At 38.7% G+C, this 16,638-nt stretch overlaps 1 protein-coding gene across 1 annotated transcript in view; it reads left to right on the forward strand.

The window, feature by feature from the left end:
• Positions 1 to 16,638, forward strand: part of XRN1 (5'-3' exoribonuclease 1) — a 203,723-nt gene that overhangs the window by 14,234 nt on the left and 172,851 nt on the right. Inside the window, 1 exon segment of the mRNA XM_006757506.2 lies at positions 3,015 to 3,247. Within this exon segment, the coding sequence (XP_006757569.1) occupies positions 3,015 to 3,247 (233 nt within the window).

Genomic DNA, 16,638 nt, shown 5'->3' on the forward strand with positions numbered 1-16,638 from the left:
AAGGAGGGACGCAAGAGGTTGGCCAACCAGGGAGGGAGTGTGGGAGGGCTCCAGGGTATGTCCTGCCCATCTCACTCAGTCCTGATCAGCCAGACCCTAGCAGCACCAAGCTAACCTACCAGTCTGAGCGCCTGCCCCCTATTGGTCAGTGCAGGTCACAGTGAGCATTTGAGCGGCCTTAACATATCATTAGCAAATTACGCTTTGATTGGTTGAACGGACTACTGGACGCTTAGCATATTAGGCTTTTATTATATAGGATTGTGGAGTATTCCATTGAATGGATGTACTATCATCAATTTTCTTTTTTTTCAAATATATTCCATTGATTTTTCACAGAGAGGAAGGGAGAGGGATAGAGAGTTAGAAACATCGATGAGAGAGAAACATCGATCAGCCGCCTCCTGCACACCCCCCACCGGGGACGCGCCCGCAACCCAGGCACACGCCCCTGACCGGAACCGAACCCGGGACCCCTCAGTCCGCAGGCCGACGCTCCATCCACCGAGCCAAACCAGTTTCGGCAATTTTCTTTTTCTTTTTTAATTGGATTTATTGGGGTGACATTGGTTAATAAAATTATATGGGTTTCAGGCATATAATTCTACAATACATCATCTGTATATTGTATTGTGTGTTTACCATCCCAAGTCAAGTCTTCTTCCATCACCATTTATTCCCCCTTTATCCTCTCCTAACTCCCACACCCTCCCATCCCTCTGGCAGTTAACCATACTGTTGTCTGTGTCCATGCCATCATCACTTTTCTATGAGGCCTTTCAATGGTTTTCAGTTTTTATCTTTTCTGAGCAATACTGACATGAATATTTTTGTACTTATATCTTTATGCAAATTTATGATTATGTCCCAGGATAAATTTTCAATAGTAGAAATCCTGGGTCAAAGATGTGCATACTTCGAGTCATATGGGTGCTCCCTTGTAGGTAAATAACTGTTTTTTTTCTTGCTGACTGCTTTTAAGAGTCTCTCTTTGTCTTTAACCCTTGACATTTTATTTATGATATGTCTTGGTGTGGACCTCTTTGGGTTCCTCTTATTTGGGACTCTCTGTGCTTCCTAGAATTGGAAGTCTCCTTCTTTCACCACGTAGGGGACGTTTTCTGTCATTTCTTCAAATAGGTTTTCAGTATCTTGCTTTCTCTCTTCTCCTCTGGCACTCCATAATAACATATGAACTATGCATTTCCCCAAACCTTACCAATAATGGGTAGCAATCTTACTGATCTTTGCTAACATGATAGGGAAAACGATGTGTCAGTTTAATTTGAAATTTGGGGATGTTGAACATCTTTTCATATGTTTTTTTAGCAATTTGTGTTCCTTTTTGCATTGCTTTGCATTTTCCATGCTTACTTTTAAACTTTGCTTTTTTCCTTATTTATATTTGAGGATTTTTGTATGTTAGGAATATTGACTTTGTCCTAATTTGCAAACATTTCCTGCATTTTGTTATATTCATTAAACTTTTTTATGGCTCTTTTTTTTAACCCTGTAGATTTAAAAATATATTTTTATATAGCCAAGTCCACCATCTGTTTGGTTTTTTATTTCTGGATTTTCCACCCTAACATTTCCAAAATACTTGTATATAGTTTTTTACTTTTATTTCTCAAATTAAAATGTCTAATCTTTATGAAATTTATTTTGTTATACAGTGAGATACCTTTGTTTACTAATAGTTGCCTAGGTGCCCCCATTTCTTTCTTTCAGACTTGAAATGCCTCTTATGTACGAAATTTATATGTACACTTAGACTGCTTCTAAACTATGTGGTTCAGTCATATAGTCTTATAATTTTTAATATAGAGAACGGATTTTTCTTTATTATTCTTCTCTTTAATATTCTTTGTATGTTTATTCTCCTAGGGAAACTTTGTAATCATTTTATAAAGTACTCCCACCTCCTTAAAAAAGATCACATATATATTTTGATTGAGGGTTTTCAGATTTTTTGAAACAGTAAATCTTTAATTTACTTTTAAAATCTCATTATTATAATAAGTCATTTCAGTTGAGTCTGTTATTCAGTAAGGGCATTTAAATTTTTTATGTAGTATTCAGCACAAGTGCGTTTTTACTGAAATATTTTATAGTTTTATTGATTCAGAGGTTAAAACTTTTCACAACACCCCGCCCCAATAAAAAAAACAAAACCAAAAACTCAAAGGTATGTCACTTTCTCAATAATAGGAAAATGGATTGTTACCTGTGCATATGGTAAAACTTGAATAACTGTTTCAGAGATGGTTCTCATTAAATTTACACAAGGAAAGTCTATTAAGCTTGAAAATTCAAAACACTTTTCTTTAGTATGTAATACAGACTATAAAAATTATTTAATTACACTAGATGTTGCAGGTATTAAGTTATGTCCATTTTAGTCCTTGGTTAATGTATATTTTTTTTCAGTAGTGTTTTCTTGTTCCAGACATATAAACAGAGAAAAAATAAATTCATGTAACCAAAAATAAATTTAATAAAATAATACACCCAAATTAGTGACTCTATTTTAGTGAAACCAAATATACAGTAAAGCTTTAAATCATTTGTAAAACCTTTTCATAATCATGTACACACAGCCTTTTTATATAAATGGACATTACAGTAATAATCCATTCTTAGAGAAAATTGAGGTTTTGAGAGTTAATGTCAAACAGTAGGAAGAAAAGAAACTAATATTTTGAGTACCAAATGAACCAAGCACTTTTTATGGTGTTTTCCCAGGTTATCTTATTTTAAATAGATAATTTCCTGACAGTAACTTTAATCAAGCTATTGCTACATTATGCACGTAACCGTATAATATGTCTCCATCTTACCAGTGCTTCTGTTTTTTCCCCTTTACTTTCTTTATTCAAAAGTGATTGTTCACTGTTTTTATATAATAAGAATGCCCCAATAGCCTGCTTTTTATTGGCTGCTTTGTCCAGCCTCTTAAATATCCATGGTTGATTATAATTATAATAATGATCTTCACCTTTTTTTTTTTTTAGATACCTGAATTTGACAACTTGTATCTGGATATGAATGGAATTATACATCAGTGTTCCCATCCTAATGATGATGATGTTCACTTCAGAATTTCAGATGATAAAATTTTTACTGATATTTTTCACTACTTGGAAGTGTTGTTTCGCATTATTAAACCTAGGAAAGTGTTTTTTATGGCTGTTGATGGTGTGGCTCCTCGAGCAAAAATGAACCAGCAGCGTGGAAGGCGTTTTAGGTAAAACATTCATGTCTTATTTTAGGATACTATTTAGATTAATAAAATATATTATTTTAATGATAACTGACTTAACACAGTGTATCTTCTGTTCATGTTTCTTTTCTGCTTAAATTTCTTGAGAAATGAAACTATAATTATAATGTAACATTTTATCAATTAAGTAAACAAATTAGTAATTCAAGTGAGGTGTCATTTCTCAAAGCTGTTGAAAGGTTAAAATCTGTGGTGTGCAGGTAGGCTAAATAGCTATTTCAGGTGGTGAATAAAGAAAAATTGAATTTATTTAAGGAAAAGGGGTTGGGGAATGGGATATCCAAAGGAAGGGGCTACACAGAGCTGAGCCAAAGGGTATTGGGTCCATGATGTCAGCAAAAATGTACTTAGGACGCTGAAACAAAGAAGGGCATAGAAGAAGCAACAGGAAAGCTTAGCCTGGGTTACTTTGGCTCACTGAGAAGTCAGAGAAAAGGGGGCTTTGGAGACAGGTTCAGGGGTTTAGCCTGGGATGAGCTGCTGCTTCCCATTGCTCTCCTGGTTGCAGGTCTCATGGGATCCCTTGCCCATTTGCCCTCAGAGGTTGGGGGATGTACGTGCCTGTGGGCAAATGGGCAAGTGTGTGCTCCTTGGAGAAAGAGTGCACCTGGGTCCTTTGTCCTGAGTATATTTATCTTTCTTGCGGGTGGAAACCTTATGGGAGGGTCTTAATAGAATATACGTTAGCTTTCCAAGTGTGCTCTTTCAGGGTTGTGGTCTCTACTGATTGGTTGGTGCCAGGGCAAGGGGGCTGAGGCAGCCAAGGCATCACTTGTCTGGTTTTGCTGCTTTTGGGGGCTTGGAGCTGAGATATAATTGAGACCTAGATGCTATCTCTAGGGAGAAAAAGGTCAGGGGTCTAAACTGCCTGACCAGTGATACGCTAGGCAAGGTTCTTGTTTTCCCAGTTTTGCCCCTTGTAAGGCATCCAGGGCTTTCTGCCCTGGTGAGTTTCTATACCTGACCCATCATCCTTGCTCTGCTCATGTCTAACACCTATGTTGGACTCTATAAAGTTATTTTGTTGTTCCCTCACAAATTTTTCAAACACTTTACTGATAATTTGCAAATGGTAGTAACAGAGAAAGCTTCTATAGTAGTATACCTTGAGCTAGGAAACTGCAGAATGATCTGAGAGATTGTTCTTATCAGAATATCATTGCTATTTTAATTTAATTCAACAAACATTTGTTGAATGCCTAGATTCTGGGCTAGCTGCTGACTGAGCATGACTCCAGGTCAAGTGAAACTAGGTCTGACTGGCTATCATCAACAAATCAACAAACGACAAGTGCTGGGGAGGATGTGGAGAAAAAGGAACATTTGTGCACTGCTGGTGGGAATGCAGACTGGTGCAGCCACTATGGAAGACCGTATGGAGTTTCCTCAAAAAACTACAAATGGAACTCCCATTTGACCCTGTGATCCCACTTCTAGGAATCTTTTAAACAATAATAGATACAGAGGCAGAGCGGCCTCAAACAGAGTGTCAAACTGCAGCGGGAAGGCCGGGGAGGGTTCGGGGGCGGGAGGTAGGGGGGTAAGAGATCAACCAAAGGACTTGTATGCATGCATATAAGCATAACCAATGGACATAAGACACTGGGGGATAGGGGAGGCTAGGGGACTGTCGAGGGCGGGGGAGGGGGGGGAATGGACACATATGTAATACCCTCTGTAATAAAAAATTAAAAAAAAAAAAGAAACTAGGTCTGAGTTAGGACATTTGATGTACAGGGTGGGGCAAAAGTAGGTTTACAGTTGTTTCTATGAAAAATAATACATTAATAAATAGTAGAACAATAAGTTGTGTTTTGCTTTGTTTCTATGGAAAATAATACATTAATAAATAATAATACAACAATAAACTGTTTTGCATACTCGGAACTGTAAACCTACCTTTGCCCCACCCTGTATTATCAGCCCTGTGAGTTGGATTGTAGAAGTAAAAGGATGGCTCTGACCGGTTTGGCTCAGTGGATAGAGTGTCAGCCTGTGGACTGAAAGGTCCCAGGTTTAATCCCGGTCAAGGGCATGTACCTTGGTTGCGGGCACATCCCCAGTAGGGGGTGTGCAGGAGGCAGCTGATCGATGTTTCTCTCTCATCGATGTTTCATACTCTCTAGCCCTCTCCCTTCCTCTCTAAAAAGTCAATAAAATATATTTTTTAAAAAAAGTAAAAGGATGAAAAGAGTTTATACACACAGAGAGGGTTTAAAAGTCCAAATCCTGGACCTGTGAAATATTTCTGAATAACAATGAGAGCATGCTGTGTCCTTGTTTGTGAGTAGCAGAAGTAAAGTTAAGAGGGTTATTGGAATTGAAGGAAAGAAACCCTGAGTTTAGCATATTTAATGGATAATTAGCATAATGAATCCTTTCACCACTGTGGCAAGTAAAGTAGTCCAAAGGGCACCAGTAGAATCAAATGTGGAAATCATCAAGGAACTTGAGAGTATGTTGGAAGCTACCAGTGAGAATAGGAGGAGGATGGCCAAAAGTACTGATTTAAATATCAAAAGAGAAAAAAATACTGAAGATAATGGAACTCTGAAATCTTTGAACACAAGGACCATCTCTTACTAAAATGTAGATTCTCAAATACCACCTAAGACTTTTTTAACCTAAATCTCTAAAAATTGGGCCCTGGAAACCATTTTTACTAGACTCCCCTGGTATATGTTAAACTAGTTTTGGGGAACTACTGGGCTAGAAAATGTAGTGTTGAGAAAGAGTTATATAAGCCCATTGTATCAGTCAGTATTCAGTTGCTGGTAATAGAATTCTAGATATTTTAAGCAGAAAGATCTATAATAGAATTAGGTGCCTATAAAAATTGTTCTAAGAGCCAAAAGGGTGAGAATCTAGGTGAACATTCAAGAATGATTTCCTGAACACACCATACAATTGACCCACCAGTAGATGGCACTGCTGCTACCACTTTGACGATGGTGAGCTCAGAGGCCCCAACAGAAAAGGTGCTTCCAGGAACTAACTTACACCTTTATTGTGTTTCAGAGATTAACAAACTACTACCTGAGCTGTTGGCTCCAAGAATACATTACTTTGGTTAAAATTCAGTAATCAAGACGCTAACACTGAATCTGTTAGCTCTAGAGCACCTGCTCCATCTGTAGCAAAAAGCAGATGCCCTGTACCTTACTTTTCAGCACCTACTAAGCTGCTGAATATTAAGATCTCTTCTACTGATGAAACACCCCACACACAGGCACACTACTCTAGTATCTCACTTCTACCTTCAAAACCGTTTTGGAGGCACTTGACTGATAAAATCTAAGTAATGTCTAGAAACCTCACTGCAGGAAAGCACAAGAGTTTAATTTTTTTAGCTTTCCAACCTCTCCAGTATTAGAAGACAAAGTAGGAATAGAATGGATGCTGAGGGCCAATTCACCATCACCACCAAACACATTTACTAGGTGCTGTGCTGGCATCGAGTGCTCCAAGTGCCCAAAATCCCCCACTTAGCAGTTTCTCATTCTCCACAGCGACTATTTTCTCCATTCATAATCTTTAATCATAATCTTTCCACATCTCTAACTCACTTTAAAATCTGCTCTCTCTGGCTTTCATCCCCACCATTCCACTGAGACTAACAAGATTACTAGTAGAATCCTTATAGAAAAATCTAAAGAATAACTCTGTACATTACTTCATTTTTCTACAATATTTTAACAGAGTTGACCTTTCTTTTTTGAACTTCCTTTCTGTCATGTAACCACACACTGACTGCACCTTATTAGTCTTATTATTATCCTCTCTTCCTCTGCTTGTTCTTAAATATTGATGTTTCTTAAGGTTCTATCCTGGGTCCTAAGTGATCTTATCCAATGACTAATTACTGTATCTGTACTGAGGACTCCCAAATGTATCTTTCTGGTAGATAACTCTCCAGATTTCTCTATATATCCATATTCCTGCTAAATGTTTCCTTTTAGATACCAAAGGTACATTTCAGGTTTAACATGTTCAGAACTGAACTCCTCTTTGCCTCAAAACTGCCTTCATTCTGTCTTGCCTATTTCTTTTTTTAAAGTTTTTATTGATTTCAGAGAGAAAGGGAAAAAGAGAAACATCAGTGATGAAAGAGAATCATCTCATCAATATGTTGCCTCCTGTACATGCCCTAATGGGGACCAGGCCAACAACCTTGGCATGTGCCCTGACCAGGAATCGAACCGTGACCTCCTGGTTCATAGGTCAATGTTTAACCACTGGGCAACACCAGTTAGGCTATCTTGCCTGTTTTAGTGAATGACAACACCATGCAAATAGCTGCTCAACCCAAAAGTCCAAGAGCAATTTGGAGTTCTTCCTGTTCTTCATTTCTCTTTATTCAGTCTCTTAAAAATTCTTTTTTTAAATTCTTTCTTTAAAATTTTATTTATTTATTGTCTCAAGTTTTGCCTATGTCTCCATTTTCCCCAATTGACCCCACTTCCCCAGCCATTCCCACCCAGGCAAGCCCCTACCGCCCCAGTGTCTGTGTCCATTGGTTATGCTAATATGCATGCATACAAGTCCTTTGGTTGCTCTCTAACCCCCACCCCTACCCTGTACCATTTGTCTCTGGATCTATTCTTGTTCATCAAATTATGTTGATCATTATATTCCACTTGTGAGTGAGATCATGTGATATTTATCTTTATCTGACTGGCTTATTTCACTTAGCATAATGCTCTCCAGTTCCAGCCACGTTGTTGCAAATGGTAAAAGTTCCTTCTTTTTTTTAGCAGCATAGTGGTATTCCATTGTATAGATAGTTTTTTAATCCATTCATCTGCTGATGAGCACGTAAGCTCTTTCCAAATCTTAGCTATTGTAAATTGTGCTGCTATGAACATATGGGACTGTTCTCCACAGTGGCTGCACTAGTCTGCATTCCCACCAGCAGTGCACAAGGGTTCCTTTTTCTCCGCATCCTCCCCAGCACTTGTCATTTGTTGATTTGTTGATGATAGCCATTCTGACAGGTGTGAGATGGTACCTCATTGTTGTTTTGATTTGCATCTCTTGGATGATTAGTGACTTTGAGCATGTTTTCAACTGTCTCTGGATCTTATTTATGTCCTATTTCGAAAAGTGTCTATTTAGGTCCCTTGCCCATTTTTTGATTATATCGTTTATCTTCCTTTTGTTAAGTTGTATGGGTTCTCTGTAAATTTTGGAGATTAAACCCTTATCTGAATTACCATTGGCAAATATGTTCTCCCATGCTGTGGGCTTTCTTGTTGTTTTGTTGATGGTTTCTTTTGCTGTGCAGAAGCTTTTTATTTTGATGTAGTCCCATTTGTTTATTTTATCCTTCGTCTCCATTGCCCTAGGAGCTGTGTCAGTAAAGATATTGCTATGACACATGTCTGCTATTTTGCTGCCTATGAAGTCTTGTAGGATTTTTATGGTTTACCAACTTACATTCAAGTCCTTTACCCATTTTGAGTTTGGTTTTGTGTATGGTGTAAGTTGGTGATCTAGTTTTATTTTTTTTGCATGTATCTGACCAAATTTCCCAGCACCACTTATTAAAGAGACTGTTTTGACTCCATTCTATGCTCTTGCTTCCTTTGTCAAATATTAATTGAGCATAATGGCTTGGGTCGATTTCTGGGTTCTCTGTTCTGTTCCATTGGTCTATATGTCCATTCTTGTGCCAATACCAGACAGTTTTGAGAACTGTGGCTTGGTAATATAGCTTGATATCTGATATTGTGATCCCTCCGACTTTGTTCTTCTTTCTCAGGATAGCTGTAGTTATTCGGGGTCATTTTTTATTCCAGATGATTTTTGGAGAGTTTGTTCTAGATCTTTGAAATATGCCATTAGAATATTAATTGGGATTGCATTGAATCTGTAGATTGCTTTGGGTAGAATGGACATTTTAATGAGGTTGATTCTAACAATCCATGAACCAACTCTTGGTTTTGTTGATCTTTTGTATTGTTTTTGTTTTTTTTGGTTTTTTTTTGTTTTTGGTCTCTATGTTGTTATCTCCGTTGTGCTCTTTATTATTTCCTTCCTTCTGCTTAAGCTGGGCTTTTCTTGTTGCTCTCTTTCTAACTCTTTGATTTGTAGGATTAGATAATTTATTTCCATTTTTTCTTATTTTTTTGAGGTAGGCCTGTAGAGCTATGAACTTCCCTCTCAAGACTGCTTTCACTGTATCCCATAGATTTTGGATTGTTGTGTTTTCATTGTCATTTCTTGCCATGATGCTTTTTATTTCTCCTTTAATCTCTTTGGTAACCCAATCATTTTTTAGTAGCATGCTATTTAGCATGCTACCAGGTGTTTGAATTTTTTTTTTATTGTTTTTATTGTAGTTGATTTTTAGTTTTATGCCATTGGGATCTGAGAAGATGCTTGACATGATTTCTGTCTTCTTGAATTTGAAGAGACTTTGCCTATGTCGCAGTATGTGGTCTATCTTTGAAAATGACTCATGTGCCCTTTAGAAGAATTAATATTTTTTGGCTTTGGGGTGAAATGTTCTGAAGATGTCTATTAATTCAATCTGATCTAGTGAGTCATTTAGGATTGCTGTTTCTTTGCTCATTTTTTGTTTAGAGGATTTGTTCAGTGGTGTTAGTGGGGTATTAAAGTCCCCTACTATAACTGTATTGCTGTCAATCTCTCCCTTGATAACCTCCAGAAGTTGTTTTTATGTATTTGGGTGCTCCTGTATTGGGTGTATATATGTTTACCAGAGTTATGTCTTGTTGTTGTATTAATACCTTTAGTATTATTAAGTGGCCTTCTTTATCTCTTGTTATGGCCTTCACTTTGAGGTCTAATTTGTCACATGTAAGTATTGCTACCCCTGCTTTTTTTTCATTTCCATTAACCTGGAAAACCTTTTTTCATCCTCTTCACTATCAGTCTGTGTGATTCCTTTGTTCTGAGGCGGGTTTCTTGTAGACAGAAGATATATGGGTCATGTTTTTTTATCCACTCAGATATCCAGTGTCTTTTTATTGGGGCATTTAATCCATTTACATTTAAAGGTATAATTGATAGGTACTTGTTTGTCACCATTTTTATTCTTTATGCCTGTGTTCCGTCTTTGCTTCCTATTTCTTCATATCACAGCAGAACGTTAGCATTTCTTGCATTGCTGGTTTGGTGTTAATAAACTCCCTTAGTCCTTTTTAATCTGTGAAACTCCTGATTTCACCATCAATTTTGATTGATAGCCTTGCTGGGTACAGTATACTTGGATTCAGACCCTTGCTTTGCATGACTTTGTATATTTCATTGCATTCTCTTCTGGCCTGGTGTGTTTCTCTTGAGAAATCAGTTGATAGTCTGATGAGTGATCCTTTGTAGGTAACTTTCTGTCTCTCTCGGGCAACCTTTAAGATTCTTAATTTGTTGTTGCCTTTTCCAATTTGAATATAATGTGTCTTGGTGTCTGTCTTTTTGGGTTAATCTTATTTGGGATTCTGTGTGATTCTTGAACTTGTGAGTTTTTTCTTCCCTATATCAGGGAAGTTTCTGTCATTATTTCTTCAAACAGCTTTTCTAGTCCTTGCTCAATTTCCTCTCCTTCTGAAACCCCTTTTATGCAGATGTTGTTTTGTTTTGTCTTGTTCCAAAGTTCCCTTAGGCTCTCCTCCTGTTTTTTAAGTTTTTTTCTAGATGCTGCTCTGCTTGAGTATTTTTTCCTACCTTGTCTTCTAGCTCACTGATGTGGCCTTCCCCTTCTTCTAGTCTACTGTTGATGCTTCCTATTGAGTTCTTTATTGCAGTGATATCATTCTTTTATTTCTTCTAGATTCTTCATTTCCTCTTGGTTCTTACACATATTGTTCAATTTGTCTTCCATCATTTTCAGTGACCTTATAACTATTTCCTCTGAATTCTTTCTCTGACATATTGCTTGCCTCCATTTCGTTTACTTCCTTTTCTGGTGATGCCTCCATTTCTCCCTTATGCAGGCTGTTTCTTTGTCTCCCCATGATCATTCCTCTCTGGGTGTCTGGTTTTGTAACTCTCACTCTCTTGCATTGACTTAAAGGCACAAGATACAACACAACAAGACACAACGCACAAGGCACCAAACATAAATGTAATCACGATACTAATAACCCCAAATATAGGTGACCACCAGAGAAAAGAGAATTAGGGGAGAGAAAACAGTGCACAAATGATATTGAGAAAAGGACAAAATGTAAGAGAGAAAAGGAAGTGAAGAAAAAAGAAGGGGGGAAATATATGTATATGGGGAGAAAACTCCAATAAAACAACAACTGATCAAAAAAATGCAAAGAAGAAACACCCAGAGATGCATGCAAACTACAAACAACAATGAATCCAAAAAATGCAAACAAAAAACACCCAGATGAATCTGAGGAGGCAGATCTTATTTCCCAAAGGTAAGATGAAGGAATTGAATGTATGGAGAAATAGCCTCAATTCAGTATAGAGGAGGTAGAAAGAAAATGAGTGTGTAAGAAGTAAGGTAAAAAACAAAATACAAAAAAAGAAGAATATGTATATATATTAAAATATATATAAAAGAAAATTTAATATATTAAATTTTACTCTGCTTTTATATATGTATTCATTAACTATTGGAAAAGGAGAATAGAGAGTAGATAGGCCTGAGTTGGTGATGGGGATTAATTAAGCTATTAGTAGAAGATAACAAATGGGCAGAGGAAAAACAGAAGCAAAAAAAGCAAACAAACTAATCAACAAACAACAACAAGACAGACAGAAAAAGATTTAAAAAAAGAAAAAAACTTGGATTGTGAAGAAACAGAAGAGAGAAGTGTTTATGAACTTGGAGCAGGGGAGCGGAAATTAGATATATAAGTAAGATAACTTTTTAACGGCATAAAAAGGAAGGATAAGAAAATAGTAAAGCAGGAACAGTGTAAGAGAAACAAGACAAAAAAAAGGGGGAAAGTAAGAGTGTTGGCTTAAAGGAAAAAGTGAGATAGAGTAAAATAATGCTAAAGGAAAAATAAGATTAGAAAATAGAACACTAATCCCAAATATAATAGAGAAAAAATAAAATAAAACTTGAAAAAAAGGTAAAATAATAGTAGTAATAATAATTAAAAATATAATAAAAAGGTAAAATCAAGTGAGAAAAAATGTAGTTTCTTAAGTAAAAGGTAAAAAATAAAAATGTGGAATAGTGAAGGTCATACTTCCTCTACTGTTCTGTTTGGCACGTCTGTTTTCTATCATGTACTCAGGACAGTATTGAAGTTCCCTGCAATCCACCACTCCTCTGTGTCATAAGCCACAACCCTGTTTTCAAGCAGGCGGGATCTCTTTGTTTCTCAGACTGCCTTTAGTTGTATTTACACAAGAGTCCACTTGTGATTCAACCCCTGGGCGACAGTGTTTCTGTATTAATATGTGAGGACAAAATGCCTCTCTACCCAGTATTTACATATTGCTTTCCCTGCCACACTTAATACTGGGTTGAGGGAATAGACTGCCCCAGACCTGATTTTCTGTTAGTCTCTTCCCACTCTGATCCCCAGGTTTCACAAAAACAACTTTACCCTGCAGTCTCAGTGAGTGTTTTTAATTGGAAGATCCTATGTACTTGTCTTAGTAATCAAAAGCAAGGACTTAAAAACAGAAAAAGCCAGAGTAAGCACGTGGCCTCGCAACTTTTTACCCTGGCACTGTGCATGTCTCTGTGCACATCTTTTTCCCCTGGCACTGTGCAGCTGGTTTACTGATAGAAGTTAAGGCTGCCTTTCTTGGCCCAGCCCAGCTGTGGGCCTATTTGTAGAATCCCCTTCTGCCAGTAGCCCTGTGGACCCCCTTCCACATTCGCAGGCTACACTGACTCCAATGGCCGCGGATTCTGTGGGACGCAGTCTTCCTCTGAGACTCTATATGTCACTGCATGCATTTCTCCCTCCAGCCTGGATCCCAGACCTCACCTTTCTCTAGGCCAGCAGTTCTCAACCTGTGGGTTGCGACCATCGGAAAACACATATAGCATATCAGATATTTACATTATGATTCATAACAGTAGCAAAATTACAGTTATGAAGTAGTAACGAAAATAATTTTATGGTTGGTAGTCACCACAACATGAGGAACTGTATTAAAGGGTCGCGGCATTAGGAAAGTTGAGAACCACTGCTCTAGGCAATATCTGACCTTTCCGTCTGCAGATTGCCTCACTAGCTGTGTTTAACTTGCCAATTCCAAGTGGGTGTTGTTCGATTCAGTTGTTTTTCTATCTGCTCTGTGAGAAGGAGCAGGGCTCATTGCATCCACATATTTGCGCCACTTTGTCTCCACTAGACAGAGTGGGCTCCCGTGGTTGGGGAAGCTGGAGTCCTGGTGTTCATGGGTTCGCAGCTAGTCCCGGGGCGTTGTGGTTGTAGGGTCCTGGGAGGTATCCGAGGTCTCCCTGGTTGAAGGTGAGGCTGGGCTTCCGTTCACAGCCACTCTCCCCTTCAAGATGGCGTGGCCTCAGCAGCAGAGCCGACCACTCCAGGATAGATTTCAGCAGCAGCAGAGGCTACCCGGCCCGCGGAGCCCAGTCCAGCAGTCCCCAACAGTCCCTTGGAATATAGCTGTCCCTCACTCACAAATGGACACTCTGCACTCATCCACGCACTCTCCTTTCGTTCTCTTACACAGTATCTTGTAGCCTGCCATCCTATTGGCAGCCATCTTAGATTTTCTTTTAAAATTCTTCCTATCCATTTACTTATTTCCATCTTACTGCTACTTTCTGAACTTAGGGCATCATAATCTATGACCTAGATTAATAGTCTTACCTTTTCCCTTGGCCAACATTCTATTAAACATTATGGCTGTTTAATTTTTTGTTTCCCTACTAGAGTTTCTCTTTTATTATATGCCAAGAATTTGGCACATAGTAACAAATAATCATTTGTTCAACCTAAGAGTGAAGGGAAGAAAAAAAAACAGAATGGCTTTCATTGGAGAGATTACAAATAAGTTGATATCTTCAGAGGTTTTGTTATGTAGAAGGAGTTGGTAAGAGAGAAGTTAAATATGAAGAAAAATTTGTTTATCATAGAAATAGAATTCCACAGGGCACAGTAACAAGGCTATAGAAAATGTACATAAAGCAGAGTTTCCTAACTTGTATGCCATGTAGCATGCTGGTGTGCCACAAATAGATTACAGGAGAAACCAGACAGTAGCTGGGATGCTTCTGTTCAAACCTAGGTTCCACTGACTCTTAAATTCATCTTCTTTCTAGTAAATCTGATTGCCCTAAATGTGAAATGATTTTGCCAACTGTTGCCATTAATTTTATTAAGCTTTTATTTTAAATATTTTTATGAGGAAACCTAAAGATATACATTACAATTTTATAATTATTTTTATTTAATATTATTAGAGATCATGTTAATGTGCTTCTTATTTGATATTATTAAATGTATATACAAGGTGGGGCAAAAGTATATTTACAACTGTTCATATGGGAAATAATACAATAATTAATAAGTAATAATACAAGAATAAACTCTTGTACATACTCACAACTATAAACCTACTTTTGCCTAAGCCTGTATAATGAAAGTTTAATTCTGTACTTTTGAGTTTGTTCCCAAGATGAATTTTCTGTTTACTAGTGATAAGAAAGGAATTACTTACCCTGGCTGGTATTTTTCAGTTGATTGGGTGTCCTACTGGGTACTGAAAGGTTGCTGGTTCGATTCCCGGTCAGGGCAAATGCCTGGGTTGTGGGCTTGCTCTCTGGTGGAGGGCGTGCAGGAGACAGCCAATCAATGTTACCCTCTCACATCGATGTTTTTCTCTTCTCCCTTCCTTTCCCCCTAAAAATTAATAAACTACCCTTTAAAAAAAGAAAGGGATTAGTTTATAATAACTATTTGTAATTGTTAGTTTTATACTATTACAATGTTGTTGACGTAAGGAACATTGAAACCTTGAAGAATTTTTGTGAGTTTGTTTATTTTATTATCTCTGTTGTTGAAAGTATTATAGATGGCCCCCTTTTCCCCCCCATTGACTCCTTCTAGCCCACCCCTGTCCCTTGCCCCAGGCCTTCATCACACAATTGTCTGTGTCCATAGGTTTTGCATATCCTATCTAATAATAGACAAACATAGTAATTGAACATACCTTCGCTATGCCTCCCATTGGCTATTCAGCGAGATATACAAATTCACCCAACCAAGATGGCAGCCGGCAGCCATGCAGCTGAAGTGAGCAGGAGGCTTGCTTCCTCCAGTGATGCAGGAAGCCAAGGTTCCCCACCTGCTGTGGCCCAGCTCTGAGCTCAGAAAGCAACAAAGTTTCAATTATAGAAGCTAAATAAACCTCAGATACCTGCTTTCAGCAGGCCATGGCCACAGAGCAGGAGTGAGCAGGAGCCCAGCTCTTAGCTCCAGTGATGGCAGCAAAGTTTCAATTATAGAAGCTAAACAAACCCCAGATACCTGCTTTCAGCAGGCCGTGACCACAGAGCTGCAACGAGCAGGGGCTGGCTCTTAGCTCCAGTGACGGCAACGAAGTTTCAATTATAGAAGCTAAATGGAGAAAACCAAGATGGCGGCATAGGTAAACACTGGAAATTGCTGCCTCCCACAACAAATTAAAAAATACAACTAAAAGACAAAACGGACATCATCTAGAACCACAGGAAGGCTGGCTGAGTGGAAATTCTACAACTAGAAGGAAAGAGAAAAGCACACTGAGACTCCGAGGAGGTGCGGAAGTACAGAGGTACGGAGGCATACGTGGCAAGGGGTGGCAACAGAGGACGTGGCTGTCTTTTTGAATCGGAGGGAGTCACAAGCCCCCGACCGCTCTGAACTCCAGTTCCAGGTGAGTCTCCGGGGACCCAGACTCATACAGGGAGAAACTGGACTGTCTGGCAGCGGGCAGAACTCGGAAGTCGAGGGCGGCTTTCCCTCAAAGGTGCTTGCAGTGACTACCCGGACAGTGAGATACGTGGCCCATTAGGTCATGGCTGAGGACCAGCCATAGCTGCTTACTCCGCCCTGTTCATTCCCTGAGACCCCACCCCACCCAAGCTGCAGCAGAGGCTTTTGCATATGAATGCCCTGGCCCTTTGCAATCTGAAAATTACCTAACAAACTGCAGCTGGGCCAGACAGACCCTGAACTTCCAAGAGAAGGCCCAAGGCCCCACAGCAGCTTGCATTGCTTCACAGCTGAGCCTCATCAGGGCACCTCCAAACTCCAAAAAAAAGGAAGGGGAATCTGCAGCTCTCTTCGTAGTTCCTGCTGGGTAACCTCAGGCAGAGGCTAAATTAGCACCTCCTTAGACTCAAGAGCCACTGTACCCAGTGGTCAGAGGGGGACCATTCAGATCAGAACTTCTCAGATCTA

This window comes from Myotis davidii, unplaced genomic scaffold (genome assembly GCF_000327345.1).
Source record: "Myotis davidii unplaced genomic scaffold, ASM32734v1 scaffold495, whole genome shotgun sequence".
Lineage (NCBI taxonomy): Eukaryota > Metazoa > Chordata > Mammalia > Chiroptera > Vespertilionidae > Myotis > Myotis davidii.